At 42.6% G+C, this 20,923-nt stretch overlaps 1 protein-coding gene across 2 annotated transcripts in view; it reads left to right on the forward strand.

The window, feature by feature from the left end:
• Positions 1-20,923, forward strand: part of LOC122794098 (microtubule-associated proteins 1A/1B light chain 3B) — a 329,470-nt gene that overhangs the window by 231,181 nt on the left and 77,366 nt on the right. For both annotated transcript variants that reach the window (XM_044062248.1, XM_044062257.1), the window contains exon 2: positions 1,056-1,111. In XM_044062248.1, coding sequence (XP_043918183.1) covers positions 1,056-1,111 — 56 coding nt within the window. The remainder of the gene's footprint in view (positions 1-1,055; positions 1,112-20,923) is intronic.

Here is a 20,923-nt window from a genome sequence, read left to right on the forward strand (position 1 = left end):
GTGTGTGTGTGTGTGTGTGTGTGTGTGTGTGTGTGTGAGAATAGTAGCTTGGAGTGCAGGGGGATTGCTACCACAAAAACACTTTTTTTTTCATAGTTTCGTTTTGATGGGTGGTGTGCAATCTGACATTCTTTCACTTGTTTGTGATTCAAATAGGTTTGCATTCATTGATGAAAGATATACTTTGTGTGTGTGTGCACGAGATATGTGTATATGTTTTAAAAGTGGTACTACCCATATAGCTAATGTAGGTATCTTTTGCATACATATGCGTGTGAGAGGGGTTGGCTTCTTTGCCAAAACTGTCTTGTAGTTCAGCTACCTTTACTTGTTCATTTGCCCCTTTTTTTTCCATCAGTAGTGACATTTAGGTGTTGTCTAATCAGCCCTTTCAATCCCCTGCTTGCAAAAGTGTGGTGTTATGGAGCAGGCCAGCTGTCTGTTCCAAAAGACAGACCTGCCCTCCTCCTGGGACATCCTGCAGCTTTTCCGTTGAGCTTCACTAAGTTATGTTTGCTGCAGGAAGCATGTCTCTGCAGGCCAGCTTCCACAGCTATTGTACTTGATGATACCTTACACTCAGCAGGCCCACATTCATTGGGTATAAGACCCAGTGCTTCCTCTTGGTATCACCCAAGTGGCAAGCTGGAGCCACCTCCTTAACCCCAACTGGCAGTAGACTCTTAACTTCCGTAATCTAATAGGTTTGTGGGAGATTATTAGGCCAATGGCTTAAGAGCCCTTACAAGCCTAGCCAGTATAATACGATTTTACCCAGTTTGTGGCCCTAGGGGCAAGAGGATAACAGGGATTTGTGTCTATGCCGTGAGTGTCTTACAGATACTGTCCATAAAATCTCTTGCTAGAGTCTTTTAATTTGTTTTTCTTCTGGGCACCCTTTGATGCTGCCTTGATGTGACTAAATAAGTTCTCCACACCATTTTCAGTATTAAATAAAAATCATTGATGCATTCATCATATGGTGTCCATTGTAGAGCTTTGTTTAAAAAAAGTAAATGTATTCATTTTTGTAACATGTTGCTTTTTCTTCACAGAACAACGAGTTGAAGATGTAAGACTTATTCGAGAGCAACATCCAACTAAAATCCCAGTGAGTTTTCAAGAATAGTGAAGGCCTTAAGCATGGTTTGATTAAACTGAAATTGTATCGTTACTACTTTATTCTTCTACTGATGCCACTATATCTTATGTTAACTAATGGTTTATTTATTTTGTAGTAGCATTCATCAAATCTTTCTGTAATCACAAGCTGAATAATTTAATTGCTGTCAACACAGTCCTATTTCTCCTGACTGAAAGCTATAATTCAGTTTCTGCATTGCACTTAACAGTTAAAGGACAACCACAGACTCAAAAACATGTTTATTTCATCATGGTTTGGCGTTTCCTACATGTTAACACCACTCTGGGACTATTTAAAGCTTTTTAGATATTTTTATACTCAATTCCTGACTCTGACCACATGGGGTCTGGCATCTTGAAATAATTCTGACTGTTAGTCTGCCTCTAAGTATCCCAGAATGCATTGTTGTCTCCATAAAATTGCATCAGATCTGCCACGTTTTCCCTAAAGCTGCTGTGAGTGCACTGATTTTATAGGCATTCATTGTGTTATAGTCACCTATTTTGGTTAAAATTTTATCCTTTTTCAATGACTACTTCAAACACAAGCAGTGCAAATGCTACAGAACATAACAGAAAAGTGCATTTTATTGCTCTTTCTTCTTAGAAATGCTAACTTGATTTATTTTGTGAAGGCTGAAATCTAGTTCTTCAAGGTATCTCCCCTCCCCCTTCACACCTACCTTCCCTAGCTGCCAAAGAACTAAGGGTAATTTGACCCATTGTCTGCATGTGATTGACAGCTCACAGCAGGTGACCAGACTAATGTAGTGTTTTCTTGTCAGCCTTTCCTTCCTTACAGTAGGAGACTTTTTTTGTTGCACTCCTCCTGTCAAATTTAGAACCAAGCTCCATAGCACTGTGAATAATTACTGTTTTGCAAAGCATCAAACTCCCACTTATTTTTCCTTCCTGTTTGGTTAAATAGCTAACAAATGATGCACTATAAACACAAAATATTTCACAGACTTGCATGACAGCACCCACAAGCTTTTTTTAAGTGGTAATTTAAGAAAATTACGGCATTGCATACTTCTTATAATCTGATGTAGTGTTGTCGATTAATTGTGACAGACATCTGTTTCTTATGTAAAAACGTGCAATTAATGTCTATGCATGGTCACTGCAAATTTATGCTCTTAGTTTTTTGCAGCTGTTACTGTGCTTCTGCCTGTACTTTGTCACATATCAGTAGGGCTCTTCAGAAAAGTGAGATTATAGTTTGACATTTTTGCTAGGTTAAGAGTGGGCTGGGCAAGGCAGCTCTGACATCACAATGTGGGAAGCCCACTGGCTCATCTGTACAGCATGCAAATCAGGCGGGAATTACATCACTTTAGGGGAGGAAACGTCCCGGTAGCTAGAGCAAGAGCTCTGTCAGATGTGACATCATCATTTCAGAGCCAGCTAGAGGTTTTTCAACTTGGTTTTCAAAGTGAAAGTAAAACAGTACAGAAAGGTAGGAAGCCTAACAGGGAAAACAGCTGAGTGGATTAGTTTTTAAAGCTGCATGGGTGATTTTTCGAGGCTGTATCAACGAACAGAGACTAAAAGAGACAGCAGGTTGAGCAATCTGCTTTAATATCCTGTTGTTGTCCTTTAAGATGCATTCTGTACAGATTCCTACCAGAGGACAAGCTCCAGACTGTTACCAAAATTCGTGGTCACAGCAAGTTATCCCAGTACCTCCCATTGAAGGTTATGTATTGCCGCTCTTGAATAAACCAAGTTTTACAGATTTCAAGGAGCTTGCAAGTTAAACTTATTATGGTGGTGGTAGCTTATATACCAGTATGTCTTTTCAACTCAGACTTTCTAGCTAATATTAAAGCTAATATGATGCTTCCTTCGTTTGCAGTGCAACTCTACCATTAACTTCTGTCCATACCTCTCAACCTCTTAGTTCAAGAAATCTGGACAAACCCAAACATAATAGTGTGACAAAGGCTCAAAAATAAGGACAGATTTTAAATATTGCTTCTATAAACTTCGAAAGTTGCTAGAATTACAGTTCTTGCATTATTATGTATTTTCTATAGGATACTTAGTCTGAGACTCAGATGCCTGTCATTATTTTGTATTAAGTGATTCCAATCTTCAGTGATTTGCTAGAAAACCACAAATTTTGAGGAACAGACCAAAAATAAGAGGCAAAAATCTGGACAGTTGAGAGGTATGCTTTTGCCATTTTCTCTTTATTAGTTTTATAGGTTGCTTTCATTTTTTTTTTTGGTAGCTACCTGTTTTGGTACAGTTGGCCCTAAATTCAGTAATGCCTTCATTCTGGGTATCTCAGAGAAATGCTGAAAATGGACCGGTATTCTATATCCTACCATTTTCCCCCTCTGCATACCTTTCCAGTCGATTATCAGTTGCTTGATTTTGCATCAGTTTTTCCGAACTTTGTGTCTCTGGTACTCCCAATGGGTCTGGGACCACTGCTGTCATCAGCAGGTGGGGAGTGGAAACATGAAGTGGAACAACCCAGTACTGTCACATATGCTGCCCTTGCATGTCAGGGATTTTTGTTATGCTGTAAGTTTGCAGGGCTGTTTGTCATCACTCACACAGACGCACACAAACGCACACACAAAGTGCATAAATAAGCACCCCTGACTCCCCTGTTTACTGAATTTATTGTGTCTCTATCTGTATTGTGATTAAAACACTAATCTCATCACTGGGGCAGTGCTGGATTGCAAGCAGAACCCCACTCTCCCTTCTGGAATGTGCAAGGCAATGATTGCCTTTCCTTCTCCATCCTCCCCATCCTGCTTCTTCAGCACCTAAGAGAAAGTTTTTGTTGTCCGGTCTGCAGTCAGGGCCCCATTCCTTTATGCCACAGAGCCAGGGAGTGGGCTTTTGAATGCATCTGTTTCAACTTCAGCTATATCTCTATCCCCACAGCTGACATTATGGGATCAAGTCATGAAATATTTGATGGCCAGTTTGCAATAAAATTCCTTAGCCAGTGATTATTCAACAGTGTTGTCTTGTGTGCATTTGCTGCCCCTGTAGGGCTCATCTGTTCTATCAGTGCCTGACAAATAGTCACTTCTGATGGAATTTGCCTATCAAGTGTGTATGTCTGGTGTGGGGAAAGCTCTCTCTGTCTCCTTTTTGACTCGAACAAGTCACTGCTTGTCTGAATTATTATTTAGAGTTTACAGAATGGAGTTGTGATTTAAGTGATAAGAAACTGGTCTCAGCATTTCTCTGCTGACATTTTGGAATAGAGCAGACATGATGTTCTTCGTAAAGATCACTGCTGTAAGTAGCCTAATCTGTGTGGGTTATATCCTGCTAATCCTGCTAAGGATATAACAGCCAGCTTCCAAAACTTCAGGGCACCTTCCACACGCCCCAGCCATTAGTCACCTGAAGCTGAGCTGACTAAATGTTAGGTCTGGATCCAAGCCCTTCACAGTGATCCTATCTCTGAAGAGAGCACCCCCCCCCATGGGCATTCAAGGGGTGAGGGTCAGCTAAAGTTGTTCCATTGCTGGCAGAAAAGTTCCCTTTACTTTTTATGACAGAAAACACCGTTTTTCTATAAAACTTGTTTATTTAAACTAGGTTAAAATGTTTTTATTGACTGTTGTGTGACTTAAAACAGGAGTGTTACTTTTTTACTTGTGGGGTAAAATGTTCTGATGTTGTCATTTTCATTCATTCCTTAACTGTTTGGTTCAGATCTAATCCTCAGATCTGACTCTGCCACTTCTTCCAGCTCATGGAACACTGAAACTCTCAAGCTCCTCCCTTACCCATAATGCCCTAGCCACCTAACATACTTAGATCTTGTTTACCGCTTGCTCCCTTACTATATTACTCTTAAGATTTCTGTCTCTTTTACCATTTCTTTACACTAGTGTATATCTTGAATACCATTGTTGGTATTTCCTTTATCACCACACCTACTCCTGATTTCCACCCAGCTGAACTTATCATCCTTAACTGTCATTTTAAACCTCATAGGAAATTTGTCATTGCCTCCATATATATTCTACCTGGTAACAATATTCCAGTCCTAGAATCTATCCTCTCTTGGTTCTCTCACAACATACTCTACGAAACCCTCATCCTAGACGATGTTAACATCGACTGGACCAAAATTTCTGCTGACTCTCCACAGCTCAATATCAACCTTCAGGGATTCCACCAAATGATAACATCCCCCACCCACTTGCACAATACCACTTCTTCCAATTCTACCATCGACTGGATTCTCACTAACTCACCTAACCTTTACCACAGCCCAACTACCTAAGCAAACTCTTTGAGTGACCGTCTTCCTACTACAATCCTACGCGACACTCTACTCAAGCAACAAAACCTCACTCTTATAGAGACTGTCGTAAACTTAATAACTTCAATACCACCCAATTCAACTCTATCCTCTCTAGTATTGACTGCTCCAGCCTCAAACTAATTCCTCTGAATGAAGCTGTTCACAACTTTAATAGCATATTCCTTGATATCCTCAACCCCCTAGCTCCTACCAGATATATTCGATTGAAATCTACTTTTGCCCCCTGGCTTTCTAAAGAAACTATTTCTCTCATGCATAAATGTGACAATACTTGGAAGGCTTGGACTAAGACTAAACAACCTTCCCTGTTTCACAAGTACAAAGAACTTCGGAACCTTGTCAAAAGACATGTCTGTAATGACAAAAAAAAAATCATACTATAACTCTCCCCAGTATAACTGCAAAACCAATCCACAGAAATTCTGGTCCACCTTAAAAAAAATTCTCAATCACGGGTGCCCTTCTAATCTCTACCCTTTCCTAAGCAACACTCCTCTAGAAACTGCTACCCTTCTCAACATACACTTCACCGACACTGTCCAGAAACTTACACCCTCAAATTCCAACACAAATTCCACCTCTGTCCCTCCCAAGCCACAAAACAGTAACCTTTTCTCCTTCAAATCAGTTCCAACTTCTTACATTAAATCACTCCTTCTGAAGCTTAAACCCTGCTCTCCCTCCTCAGACAATCTCCCACCCACTTTTCTCAAATTAGCTGCAGAATCCATAGCCTATCCAGTATCCCTTTTAATCAATAGATCTATCCAGGAAGCAACAGTGCCAGAGATTTGCAAGTCCTTCTTCACTATCCCGTTGCATAAAGTGGGGAACTCAATAGACCCATCAAATTTTCGTCCAGTTGCCATCCTCTCTCCTCTCTCCAAAATTCTGAAAAAATGTATACACTCACAACTCCTAAACCATCTCCTTCAACAGAACCTCCTCACGCCCACCCAACATGGCTTCCGCCCTAACCACAGCACCTCTACAGCCCTCCTGTCTTTTACACATACAATAGCTTAGACCCACGATAATAACCTCCCAGTATCCAGCCTTTTTCTTGACCTCCCTAAAGTCTTCAACACTATCTCTCATCTTATACTTCTAACTAAACTTGCCAACATCAGTCTACCTCCTTTCACCCTAGCCTTCTTCTCTAGTTACCTGTGTCATAGACAGTAATGTGTTCGATGGCTCTCCTCCTGCTCACCCTACCTCCCAGTGACAACCAGGGTACCTCAAGGCTCCATGTTGGGTCCCTTTCTGTTCAATATGTTTACAAATGAACTTCATACCTCCTGCAATCAATCTGTTCTAATCCAATACACTGACATCCTGACTCTTTTCTGCACTTCCAGCAATATCTCTGACCTTCACACTCTTACCCAGGACACGTTTCTATCTGTTGAAAAATGTCTGGCTGATAATTTACTCATCCCGAACCCTAAAAAAAAACAAACTCCTGCTATTCCTCCCACGTTCCCTCTCTCACCTGAAATCTACCTTTCACATCTCATCCTCCAATAACACCACCATACAACCTGACTCGCACACAAAGCTTCTTGGTGCCATCATTGATGACGAACTTAAATTTAACCTACACATCCTTCAAAGTATAAAAAAAATCACCAAAAACTGGGTATGCTCTACTGAAACCATAGATTCCTGACCTCTAATGCCAGATTGTCCCTGGCAGAGACTCTTCTTCTCCCCTCCCTTCTCTATGCCACCCCTAACTAATATTCAGTCCACTACCCTAGCCAAACTCCAACAAACCTACCACAAAATAGCAAGATTCATCACAAACTCCCCACATAACTCACACCACTGCCTTGCACTCAACTCACTACAATGGCTAGAACTCCCTCAACAACTCCTATCTCAGTTACACATTATTCACTCTATACTTTATAAACCACCATCCTGCCCTGCTCTCTCCTCCTTAGTGTCCATCTACACCCCAACTCGCACACTTCCTACGTCAAACCAACAACTCCTTGACATCTACCAACCCAAACAATCTATCGGTAAACTACTATATAAATCCACTTTATCCCAAGCCTGGAATAAGCTTCCATCTCACTTACGCTCCATTACACACCCTATACAATTTAAGAAAAATCTCAGACTACACTTTATAAAGATCAAAACTTGTACTTGTCATGACCCTACCTAACTCCAATGCTGTTCTTTATGCCACAACATCATACAACTTCTCAGCATATTTTTTCCCACTTATTTTACACTGGCATCGTATTATACCTCCAGATATCCCTTCCACCACATTCATGCACTCTCTCATCTCTCACTCCTCATAATTTGTACTGTTAATACTACGACTTGTTATACACCTTACCACACCATATATGTGAAAAAATATATTGAAATATAGTACTTTTTTGTGTTACTGATCTTCTCTATTATGTCTCTTAACTTGTCACAATGAATTGCTTTGAATTGTACTTCTAAAAGTAATTGTTTTTGAATTGTAAACTAAACTGTTATGTATACTTTAATTGCCTGTCACTGGAGCTTTTCTCCTTGGGTCTCCACTGAAAAAAGGTCCCTGGCCCAGCTGGACTAACCCAGTTAACAAAATGTCAATAAATAAAAATAAATAAATAGTACTCTTTGTTTACCATAGTTGGTATTTTCCCCTCATAATCTGTCTTTAGTTTAAATTAAAAAAAGTACTATTAATTATTCTTTTTCTTCTTGAAGCATGTCTGAGAAACCTACTGGTTTCAAAAAGTGTGTGACCAGCAGCTGTAAAATTCCGTGATCTGATGCACATTCAGAGTGTGTCTATTGTTTAGGTTCAATTCATCTCAATTCAAATTGTGATGTTTGTATGACCTTTAATCTTAAGGCCTTGATTGATAGAAAAAAATAATAAGCTAATTTTAAGAGGTTTGCTCCCCTCTAAATCTGCTTCACCATTTTCTGGAGCTCAAACCCCAAAAAAGCTGACAAAGATGAGAGAATCCCTTCATATAGAGTCTAGAAAACATTCTTCGGATCCGACTACTTCCTTAGCGCTGGTACCTGAACCTCCCAGTAAAATGGCTAAAGGTTCTGATCTGACCTCTTCGGATTCGAAATCTCGTCCAAGGTAATCCCTTTGCATCCGATCACCACATTTGGTTCCAGATCCTGTCTTCTTTCGGTTCCCCTCCCCATTTTTGGAATTGTCACCAAGACACCACTCCAGACCATCATCAACAGCATCTTCTTCTCGAGCTTCCAAGAGTCTGACGAGATCCAATGTGGACAGGATGATGAGGAAATTCCTCTTGATGTAGATTCAAATGGGTGTTCTTCCGCCTCCAACCCCATTGGGTTCAGAGACCTATATTAGTTGTAATCCCATTATTGGCTTTTTCTCTGATCCAACTATTGATTTTGGACCCGTTGGATCTGAAGATTCCAGAGTTGGCAGAATTAGATCAGAAGATATTGGTATCATCCCCTCTGGTGGCATCTCTGAGTGGCCCAGTGTCAAGAACTTTGGAGCTGGACAACTCTCGGAGCCATAGCTTTTCCATTGGATCCAGGGTGTTGGAGTTGACTCTGAAGCTTTCAGAGCTGTCTGTGCCCCTTGGAGCTTTGGCACTAGATAGCTTGACTACGACTCCCTCCACAAGTAGTCTGCCTGTGGGGTGGAGGGATCCCACGGTCTTTAAGTATGTTGCCACTTTCCCTCTCTAGTACAGATGACGAACAGGCAGGGTAGTTCGTTTTATATGCTTTATTATATAGAAACACATCAGGATGGATAGCAGCATTAAAAATATAAACAAACTGATTAACTGACAGACTACACAGACATACATGCTTGCATCTGAACAGCTTACTAAAAAATGGCAGTCAGGCTCACACGTGCTTCATATTTATACACTTGTGCAAGCCCCTAGAAAGCTTCTTAAAGACATACATACATACATATTAATCTACACAGCTGTCAGTTTCCTTCTGTCTGAGGTATTCTTTGTTCGAGGTAGTGGAGAGACCTTTCTTTGTTCCAAAAGTTTGGAGCTCTCTTCCCTCTTTGGCTGTGACTACCCAACTCCATTCAACTAGAAGCTCAACCAACTGTGCCACTGGGACAGCCAGCCCAAACTAGTTTCCAGAACACCCAGCAAGGTATACTAATCTCTTCTAACACTTCTCTGGAGCATCCCACTGAAGAAGTTCTCAGGAAGAGAAAGTGTAAAAGGAGGCACTTGGACTCTCCACAGGAGTCTGTCACAGAAGATACTAACTTTGATGGGGAATGGTCCTCAAGATCACCACGTGATATCTCATTTGGAGACATCCTAGAACTCCTAAAGCAAAGGGGTGGTTGGTCCCCCGTCAAACATTCCCAAGAGGAGCGAGTATTCCTGGATGCTGTTGGAACTGGCCCGTCTACTTCTTGGGTGACTCCACCTGCCAGTGAGCTCATTGATTTTGTCTGTCAACGGATGTAGAAAGAGCCTGATACCATAGAGCTTATCCCTATGAGACCAGACAGGATCCTGGCACCACCGAAGGACAGATCATATTGGAGTAAAGGATTACCAGTTGATGCCATGGTCATAGCAGCAGCCATGAAGAAGGAACTAGGAGAGCAAAGTTCCACTGTTCACCCCCCTCAACAGAGTGTCTAGGGCATTGGACAGGTTTGGAAAGCGAGTCTGTGCTTCACCGCCATTTGCCCTTCAGTCTCTGAATTATTTGGCACACTTCACAAGACTCCAGAGGGACTTGATTGAATAACTTTCCAAAATCATTCATTGGAACCATATCCTCTGAGGCAGAAAGCACTGTTGCCTTGCAGCTGGCTACCCTTCAGTCCATTTCAAACTTGTCCATGAGGCTTATCTCCCATGCAGCTGAAGGTACCTCACTGGTTGCATGTTCAGGCATTTTCATTAGGAGGCCTGCAAAGATGCGGTTGTGAGATTTGTTTTTTGGAACCCTTGAAGTTTTTCTTTGTCAATGCTCCTTTTGATGGACGTTCCGTATATGGCCCCAAAGTAAAAGACACTGTCTAGGTGTGAACAGGAGGGAGAAACCCTGTCTGCTGTGGGCTTATGTTTTTAGACCCCTCAATGGACCTTCTGTAGGAACCAACAAGGCAGATGGAAAATGTGGTTCAAAAAATCCCAGGGCCCCTTCTAAGAACCACGTGGAGACAGTTCCCCCAGGGATTGATGGGAGAAATCTAATAGAAGATGCCACCCCTCCCTGTGGCAGAGATGGTCCTCATAACCACGGATCTAGAGATATTTTCTCTGACAGATCCTGTCAGCACTCCTGAAAGGAGTCACTACTCTTCATCTCTGGAGGCAGTTGGGGTCATTTATCCCTGTACCAGAGAGCCTGGCTAGAAATTACAAAAGATTCATGGGTGTGGAGGATAATATTCAGAGGTTAAATAGTACTTTTTTGCCATCCACCACTGCTGGTAGTAAACAAAATCCCTGAGATTCCACCAAATCAGAGGGAAGCAGCAGCACTGGTTGTAAACAAGCTGCTAGAGAAAATAGTTATCCAAGAAGTCCACCACCCCATCCCACCCAGACGAGAGAGAATCTTGAACCTATTCAAGATTCTTTTTAGTGCCAAAGAAGGCAGGGGACTGGAGACCAGTTTTGGATCTCAGTAGTCTAAAATCAGATGCTTCAGTACACAAAGTTCCAGATGGTCACTGTTGAGAATATTCTGCCTTTTCTGCACAAGGACGATTGGATGCTGTCGTTAGATCTTCAGGATGTGTACTATCATATGAAAATGAACAGACCATCCTGGAGGTACCTGCTCTTCCAGCTGGGAGCCAGTCATTATCATTTCAGAGGTCTGCTCCTTGGTTTCGCCACAGCCCCCAGGGTGTTTACCAAGTGTATGGCAGTAGTAGCAGCTCACTTGAGACTGCAGGGATTCTGGGTGTTTCCATATTTGGAGGACTGGCTCATAACTTCTCCACAGTCATCATCTGATTCTAGCTTGAAACCATGTACTTCAGTTTTTTTCTCACTTGGAGATTTCAATCAATCCCAGCTAATCTAATCCTGAACCAACACAGATATTGGAATTCATTGGAGTCTTGCTCACTTCAGTTATTCAAACAGCCTATCTTCTTCTGCCAAGAGTTTAAACTGTTCAGTTCCAGGTCAGGAAGCTCACTCAAAATTCTTCTCTTTCAGCTCGACTGATCCTCCAAGCTTTGGGATCCGTGTCAGTGGCAGTCATTCTGGTACTGTTGGCAAGTTACCCTATGAGGATACTTCAGTGGACACTAGCAACTAAATGGTCCATTCTCCATCAAAAATGGTCCATTCTCCAGCAACCATTATCCAGTCAGACTAAAGTAACTCAAGCTTGCAAAAAGTATCTCCTGTGTTGGATACACTCTGATCAAGTGCAAGAAGGTTGCCCCTTTGTTCTCCCCCAACCCAAGGCCATAGTGACCACGGATGCCTCCCAGATTAGATGGGAGGGCATTTCTTGGGGAAGACAGTTCAAGGCACATGGTCCCCCAAAGAGGCCAACATGCATAAGTGTCCTGTAATTGAGAGCTGTCCTTCTAGCATTGCAGGCCTTTCAAGATGTGCTCCTGACCTGGTCTGTTGCAATCCAGATGGACAATGTTAGTAGTCTGGTACAGCAACAAACAAGTGAGAACCAAATGTTACCCCCTTTGTTAAGAAGCTGTGAGAGTGTGGTAGTGGGCAGTCTCATCAAGTCAATTTCTGGTTGCAGCACACAGTCTGGGGAAATCGAACAACATTGCAGACAAGTTAAGCAGGTGTATTCTAATACCTCATGAGTGGCCTCTCAACTTGAAGATTGCAGAAAGTATTTTCTGTTATTGGGGACAGCCATGCTTTGACCTCTTTGCATTACTGTCTAAAATAGTGTAGGCTAGTAGTTGTAGTATAGTCCCAGTTCAGATTTGCTGCCTCTGGGTCCGTTTGTTTTTTGCAGTGGTTGTTCTGAGCACATGCTCAGGCCATCTTAAATTAACAGAAGCCTTTCTTTACATTCGTGACAGGATTGTGTTGATTGGCTGCTGGCTGGTGGAGGTTGGATGGTCTAGGGCTTGGAGTAAGCACTCATTGGTTCTTTTGAGCTTTTTTTAAAAAAAATTTTTAGGTTGTATCTCCTGTTATTTAAGCCCTAAGTTTAAGAGTATTTCTGTCTATACACACTGAGCCGAGTAGAGGAGGATCATTGGCTACAACTCTGATTTGAGATATATAACAATAAGTATCCTGATTTTTTTTTTTTTTTGCTTATTTTTACTAGTTATTGCTTTTAGCAATTTATATATAACACTTTTTATTGCCTGCTGCATACTTTTTACTGCATTTTATTGCTGTTAACTAATCTGCATGGTTGAACTAAAATTGTCTGCTGATAAATATGATTTTTACTGTCACACTGTTTGTAAAGCTGTTTAGCTAGTTTCACTGTGTGAAAAGTATTAACTGGAAATTTTCTCTACTTGTTAAGCACCTGTTTGTTTGTTCTGATTTCCTGCCAAGGATTGTATCATATAATGATTTGTTTGCAGTTAAAAGCATTCTGTAGAGTCTCCTTGCTCCTTTATCTGTTTAAAAACTTTTATTTTGTGGCTCACTGCTGTTTTTCTGCTGTGATAAACATTTCTGTAGTAATTACTGTCTAAAAGAGTGTAGGCTAGTAGCTGTAGTATTGTTTCTCACCCTCCCTCCCTGTTGGTGTCTTGCTGTTATACTTGGTGGCTTTGCAGTTGCCTGTTCCTACTGTAAATTTGATCTGGGACACTCCTCCCAGTCTAGTGTCATTGGCTCATTCAACCTAATACAGAGAGAACATTTGAGAAGGCCAACCCACTTAGTTTCCTAACCTTGAATTATCTTCTGCTTCTCCTTTCTCCCTTTCATTTACAAAAAAAAAAAAAAAAACTTTGCTAGAATCTCCCTGTGTTCTGCTTAACTTTAACAAAAAATAGCTTGCTTCCTGCCTTTCCTGTAACTAGTCTAGTCCAGATACAGATTTGCTATATCCAGGACTGTTTGTAAGCTTCTGAGCCCCTCCAAGCCTGTCTGTGTTGGAGGGAAGCCTACTAGCTTATCAGTGGGAGTGGTAAGCACTAGTTATCCTATCTACCACATAAGGAGTGGTTTCTGGCCCAGAAATTGTAGTTATTGGCCGTTTGGGCAGTTTTTCCATCCCTCTCAACTTCCTGATTTAAAAGCCCACATTTGCACTTGTTTCTTTCCTTTAACTAGTCTAGTCCAGATACAGATTCTTAGTTTTAGCACTTGAATTTGCTTATTTGTGCTCAGCACTTGTTCAGAACTTGTAAGCACTAAATAAGCTACAAATTACTACAGCACTCAGCCTTCCTCATTACCTAGAGGAAAACAGTTTTCGTACTTACTTTCCTCACTTGCTTATAGAAGAACAGCTCTTGTGCTCACTTTCCTCACTTGTGTAGAGGAAAATAATTTTTTATTCAGGCATGTCCAAGGGTCAGCTTCCAGTGTTCTCTCCTGTCTATCTGCTGAATCTGGGCATCTTGGGGCAATGTAGCAATTGCCTCAGGTACACCGACAACCCTTTCCTCCTACCACCAAACACTACAGTCTGTGAGAGATGCACTTATCTAGCCAAACTGAAGGTAAAGTTCTCTCCAACCAAGACTGAACTTGACAGTCAAGAGGAGAAGGTAAACACTTGCTCCACACCACACTCATCACATAGTCTCACTAAACCTACACCACCAAAATTCACACATAGAAACACAAAAACATTTGCGGAGGCTCGCAATAATAATCTGCTCAAGCAACAGAGACCTCCAAAGCAGAAACGCAAGCAACCTCCACCCCCCCCCCAACACAACCCAAATGACACATAGCCCACAGACTCCGTGTGCCACCCAACCACAGCCCATAAGGCAAAACAACGTACCCAACACACTAGTCATAGGTGACTCTGTAGTCAGGCACACTGCTGTCCCACTCACCAGGCTAAACAATGAGAAGGTTAGTGTCAGCTGCCTGTCGGGTGCCACGATCTGCCACATAGCCCGAACACTCAGTACACTCCACAAGTACAAATACGACTCTGTCATTGTCTATGTTGGTGTGAATGACCTGAGACGTACCTCCCTGGACTATATGAAAAGAGACATGGAAGAGCTCTCCAATCTTGTACCCCAGGCAGGTATGACCCTAGCCCTGAGTAGCATCCTGCCATCTCCCAGAATGATACCGCAGTACAAGGACAAAACGATTGACTTCAACAATTGGCTAAGCTTCTGGTGTCATTCTAAGGGGATCCAGTGTCTGTCTGCCTGGGACGACATGGTCAACAGACCACGGTGCTTTGCCAGAGATGGCCTGCACCTGTCACCCCTGAGATTCTGGATACTGGCTAAGGCTCTTGCCGCCCCTATAGTGCCTTTTTTAGGCAAGGTTCCAGTGACAAAGTCACCACTGTACCAGGAGCAGGCAAGCAAAAACTGAGGGTAATGCTACTCAATGCTAGAAATCTAAATCTCAAAATGCACTCACTTGAGATGCTCCTTAAAATGGAGAGCATCGATATCTGTGCAGTGACTGAGACCTGGTTCAAGACTCCAGAGAGCACCCCTGCATTACCAGGCTGTAACTCATACCACACTTTTCGGCAATCTAACTTGGACCAGAACACCAAAGGTGGAGGTGTGTCCATATTCATTAAGGATATCTACACCTCCAGGCTAGTTGCTGTAGACCTAGTCATTACCAACATGAGTGACCAGTGTTCCACACCTGAAGTCAACTCCTTGTTGGTCAGATCTGACCATAAGCTAATCACCCTAGATATCCACATCCCACCCCCACCCCCCCATTAAGGAAACCACGGTAAAACATTTCTCCAAAGCCAACTTCATGCTTCTTAAGACAGACGTGGCAAACTTCATGACACCCATGCAGATAGACATTACAGTTACGAATGCTGAATCCTACACAAATGCACTCTATAAGCACTTACGCGAGTGCATGGATCGTGCTATCCCAAACAGAACCAAGACGCTATCCTCCAAAAATGCAAGCCAGTCTGGTGGTCCCCTGCCATAAACAAACTTTACAACAGAAGGAAGAAACTGTTGCAAAAGAGAGTAAAATACCATGAGTGGAGGAGCTCCCTGGTCAGCCTCAGTAAGAAGCTGAGATCCCTTATAAGATCTTCCAAAGCTAGCTACAAAAACAAAATCACCACAACCACAAAGCATTCTATAGCTATGTCAAGAATCTCAATGGCAACACCCAGATCTGCTCTGAGTTACAGCACAATGGCATGAAAATTACAGTACCAACTGATATTGCCAACATCCTGGCAGATATGTTCAGTGCTAACTGTACCCCCCCTCTCATCCCCTAAAGGGCCCATATCTATACAGGAAGAATGCAGAGTCCCTGTAATCACAACTACGCAGGTAAAAGCTGCACTGTCTAAAGCCAGAAACACAGCATTCATGGGGACCGGACAACATCCCAGACTGCGTTTTCCACAAACTTCATAACGAACTGGCTCCCCACCTAAGCACCATGTTCAGTCATAGCCTCACGTCAGGCTTTGTGCCCACTGAATGGTGCACAGCAACAGTTATCCCACTCCACAAGTGGGAGCCACCATTGATCCCAGGAACTATCGCCCTATTAGCCTGACGAGCCTGGTCTGCAAGGCCATGGAACTCATAAACAAAGACATTGGTAACCTCCAAACTCTGGACCCCACCCAGTTCAGGTTTGTGAAAGGCAGATCATGCCTCCTGAACCTGATCGACTTCTTTGAGGCAGTCACCAAGCCGTAGACGAGGGTAAGGTGGTTCACACAGCCTATCTTGACCTCACCAAGGCTCTTGACACCATCCCAATTCTGGAATTATAGCTAGACTCACTAAACTAGGTATAAATCCCTACATCACAAGATGGGTTGCCAACTGGCTCACTGACCGAACCCATACTGTAAAAGGTGCGTACTCCAAATCTGACTTCAAACTTTGCAAGTGGAGTACCACATGGTTCAGTCCTGGGACCTCTCCTGTTTGGTATCTACTTCTCTGAAGTACAGGCTAACACAGAAGGCCTCTGGCTATTGAAGTTTGCAGATGACTGCAAACTAGGAGCCATAGTCGAATCCCCAAATGATGTGGACATCCTACAGAAGGGCCTCACTGAGAGAGATGCCTGGTGTCAGAGCCATGGCCTCAAGCTCAATGCCAAAAAGTGCATTGTCATCCCCTTTGGTAAAAACTCTGTACCCATGAACTGCCACATAAGCGGCACTCTACTTAACGCCGAATGTGTGATAAGACCTTGGGACCCAGGTGGACAGTAGTCTCTCCTTTGATAATCACATCACCACAGTAGTCAGAAAATCCTTCTACATGGCACACCTCATCACAAAAGAGTTCTCATAGAGTACAATGCCCCTTTTGGAGTGTACCTCACAAGACATCTGCAGCAGCAGGAAGGGCCACAGAAGTACCTCACAAATAGGATTACTGGCCTCAAACAGATGCCCTACACTGACCTTCTCAAAAACCTCCAGCTTTACTTCATAGCATATTGCCTACTCTGAGGTGATCTCTGCCTAACATATAAAGCTATGTCAAACCCAGAGATGCTGGACATGCTACACCTAAAGAAATCCCAATCCCTCCGAGCTACACGCTGTAGGGACCTAAACCTTGTCACCACAATAAACAGAACATGCTGGAGGAATAGATTCCTGTCCCAGAGACTTCCCATACTCTGGAACAAGCTACCCATCTATGTCAAGCAAAGTTCCTCATTAGCAGTCTTCAGTAAAAATCTTGATGAGTGGATGAGAAATAGGAAATACACCCTGGGGATCACTTCTGTGGCTCTGCTCGACAGGGGCACAGGAAAATAACTTTCTTGGGTGGCATACCCAGAGAACCTTGTTGGCTAGGCTTACTTAGGCCCTTGGGCCGATAGATTCACAGGTAGGTACTAGGCTTTCTCCTCTCAATAACAAGTGCAGCAGGTTCTTTGCCCTGATCCCCCACCCCCCACCAGGGAGCCACTGTCGGATGCTCTACTTCATGATTGCCCCCCTGATCTCCTTCATGCCTATCCCATTACCTCTGATCCCCAAATTTCTTCGGAAAGCATCTCGATTGAAGAGCACAGTTATCCTCATTGCCCCTTACTGGCTACATCAAATTTAGTTTCCTTTTCTATGGCCTCATCTCCTTTATCTTCTATGGATTCTGGATCCAACTTCAGACCTACTGTTTCACCCAACAGGCATTCTTCATCTGGACTTTCTAGGCCTACAATTGACCACATGGTTTCTCCAATTCCATTGATTGCTAGACAGCCCAGGCTCTTCACCCCTGTCCATCACATTCTTTTATCATCCCATAAATCTTCCGCTAGGAAACTTTACAAAAGTAAATGGAAAAGATTTGTCATTTGGGCACAACAAAAGGATCTGGATCTGTTTTTAACACCGGTTCCTAAAATTCTTGAATTTTAGCTACAATTTTCAATGAAGGTGTTAGTTCTTCTACTGTAAAATTACAATTAACTGCTATTTCATATTTTCATATAGGAGTAAATAACTCCTCTTTAGCATCTTCCAAACTTTGTAATGCTTTTCTAAAGGGAACTTTCCTACATATACCCCTATTAAAAGATCCCACTACTCCTTAGGATTTGAACATTGTTTTGCAAACTTTAACACAGTCTCTGTTTAAACCATCAGCTAAGTGTGATCTAAAATTCTTGACCTGGAAATTATCTTTATATTTGCTATTACCTCTGCAAGAAGAGTATCAGAATTACAGGTACTGTCATCAAATCCTCCCATATTTGATTTTTCATAAGGATAGAGTATCCTTACAGGACCAATCCTTCCTTTCTTCTTAAGGTGGTGTCAGAATCCAATATTAATCAAACTGTCAACCTTCTAGTCTTCTTTCCAAATTTCTCAAATAAATGAGAATATATGTTACACCTCCTGGTTATTAATAGACAATTATGGTTTTATCTACATAGAAAAAAAAGAGCAATTATTTGTTTCCTCTTCGGAATCAAAATGAGGCAAACCGGTTTCTAAAGTGACTTTAGCCAAATGATTCACCAATTGCATTACCTTTGTTTACAAAAAAATGGGCTTGTCCTTAGCAAAACCACTAAAAGCACATTCCCCCAGGTCTATGGCAACTTTTTCAGCCTTTTTTATTTAGATCTTCATTGGGTGATATTTGTGCAGCCACATCTTGGGCTAATCCTTATACTTTTATTGCTCCTTACAAATTAGTTGTGGCCTGTAGGGGAAGACCAGCTTTTGGCTCAGTGCTACTCAGGAATATCCTTCCTTAGAGTCCACCCAGGATTTAGGTAACTGGGGTCTCTGTCCCAACAGTTGAATAATGAGTGAAAATGACAACATTAGATAAAAAAGTTATGTACTCACTATAACGTTCCATCTATGTTATACATTTTTCATTCTTCCTCAACTTCCCTCCCTCCAACCTGTCCTTTTTTACTTTTAGAAGGATGCTGGATAAACTACTGTTGCCTTGTTTGAGTCTCAGACTATGTTATTTTATCACTTTGGATGCTGGATAAACTACTGTTGCCTTGTTTGAGTCTCAGACTATGTTATTTTATCACTTCCTATTGCATTGCAGGTTTAAGGGGCAGCAAACAAGACCTAAGGTATGTTAGGTGGCTAGGGCATTATGGGTAAGGGAGGAGCTCAAGAGTTTTTGTTCCACGAGCTGGAAAAAGCGGCCAAGTTGGATCTGAGGATCAGATCCAAACCCAGTAGTTGAGAAAGAATGAAAATGCACAACACAGATGGAACGTTATGGTGAGTATATAACTTTTATTTATTTATTTATTTATTTATTTATTAACAAGTTTCACCACTGAAAATGTAGTTTAAAATTTGATCTGAAGTTATTTTCATTTGGTCTTCAATCTATGGGACTCTGATCCGACTTGGCTGTATAGACCAGCATCGGAGCAGAAATCCAAGCTCCTTCCCTACCCATAATGCCCCACCCCCAGATCTCATTTGACGCTCATTCAAACAGCTTGGGGCCTCATTTTCTGAGCTCCTCCGGGTTTTTTTCTGAGAGTTTTCAGTTAAAGTAGGTGTTTTTCCTTTATTTCCTTCTATCCTCATCTTATCCTTCTTCTCTAGTTCACATTGGTGCACTTTCCGGGTCTTTAACAAAAAAAAAAAATTGTCTTCCTCTTTTTTTTTTCTCTCTCTTACTTTTGCGTCTGTGTGTGTGGATTTATCCTATGGCTGACCTTCCTAAGCCAGCTGGATTTAAGAAGTGTATGGAGTGTGGGCATAAGATCCCTCTATCTTATTCCCATACTCTGTGTGCAGTGTGCTTGGGGGTGGCCCACCTGGATTCCTCCTGTTTGATGTGCACGGGTTTTAATCAAGATGCTGTTATCGATGGGAGGAGTAAGTTGATTTTAAAGGGTCTTTTTGCCTCGACCTCTGGGTCTTCTCCGGGTCCTTGCTCCACTTCTGTGTCTCAAACCCCCACCAAGAAGCCTGGGGAAGGGGATTGGGCTAGACACAAAGAGTTGAGCGGGGTAGGAAGTAGTCTCCTGACCAGGGTTCCTCTGCCGAGCCACCCATTAAACCTTGGCCCATAGTGGTTCAGGGTTCTACTCGCCTTTATTCACCCCATTTCTCCCCAGAGCTGGAGAGTTCCCATGCCAAGTCTCCAATCTCTGCCTCTCCTCGGCACCATTCCAGGCCAGGGTCGGTGGCATCCTCTGAAGCTGAGGTGGACAGGATGATGATGAAGTTTCTCCAGGCTCAGATGTAGCTTGGGGTTTTGCCTGCTCCGCCCCCCTCTGGAGCCGTGAGCATGCAGCCTGGATTTTTCCCGATCTCTCATTCTCCGATCCGACCTTTGGCGTTTTTGGGGCCGAGGTTTCCCGATATTGTGGTGTTGGCGTCAACAGTCACTTGTACCTCGACGCCGATGGTTACCCTGCAGAACAATGACTGCATCTCCTCCATAGACCTTCAGGTTGCGTACTATCACATAAAAATGAACAGGCGCTCCAGAAAGTTTCTTTGCTTCTGGGTGGGAGCCAATCACTTCCAATTCAGGGTACTCCCCTTTGGACTCACCACATTCCCCCGGGTGTTTAACAAAGTGATGATGGCAGTAGTGGAAGTTCACTTAAGACTGCATGGATTACATGTGTTTTCTTACCTGGATGATTAGCTCCTGTGTGCTCCTACCAGACATCAGCTTTTTCAGGCCAGGGATTACCATGAGATTGTGGGAGTGGGCGATCTCTTCCAACTGTTTTCTGGTGACAACGCACATTCTGAGGAAGTCCAACATTGTAGCGGACAGGCTCAGCAGAACCATTCTGATGCCTTATGAGTGGTCTCTGAATCCTTCAGTGGCGGACATGATCTTTCAGA

Source organism: Protopterus annectens, chromosome 1.part0 (genome assembly GCF_019279795.1).
Source record: "Protopterus annectens isolate FY-2018-M chromosome 1.part0, PAN1.0, whole genome shotgun sequence".
Lineage (NCBI taxonomy): Eukaryota > Metazoa > Chordata > Ceratodontiformes > Protopteridae > Protopterus > Protopterus annectens.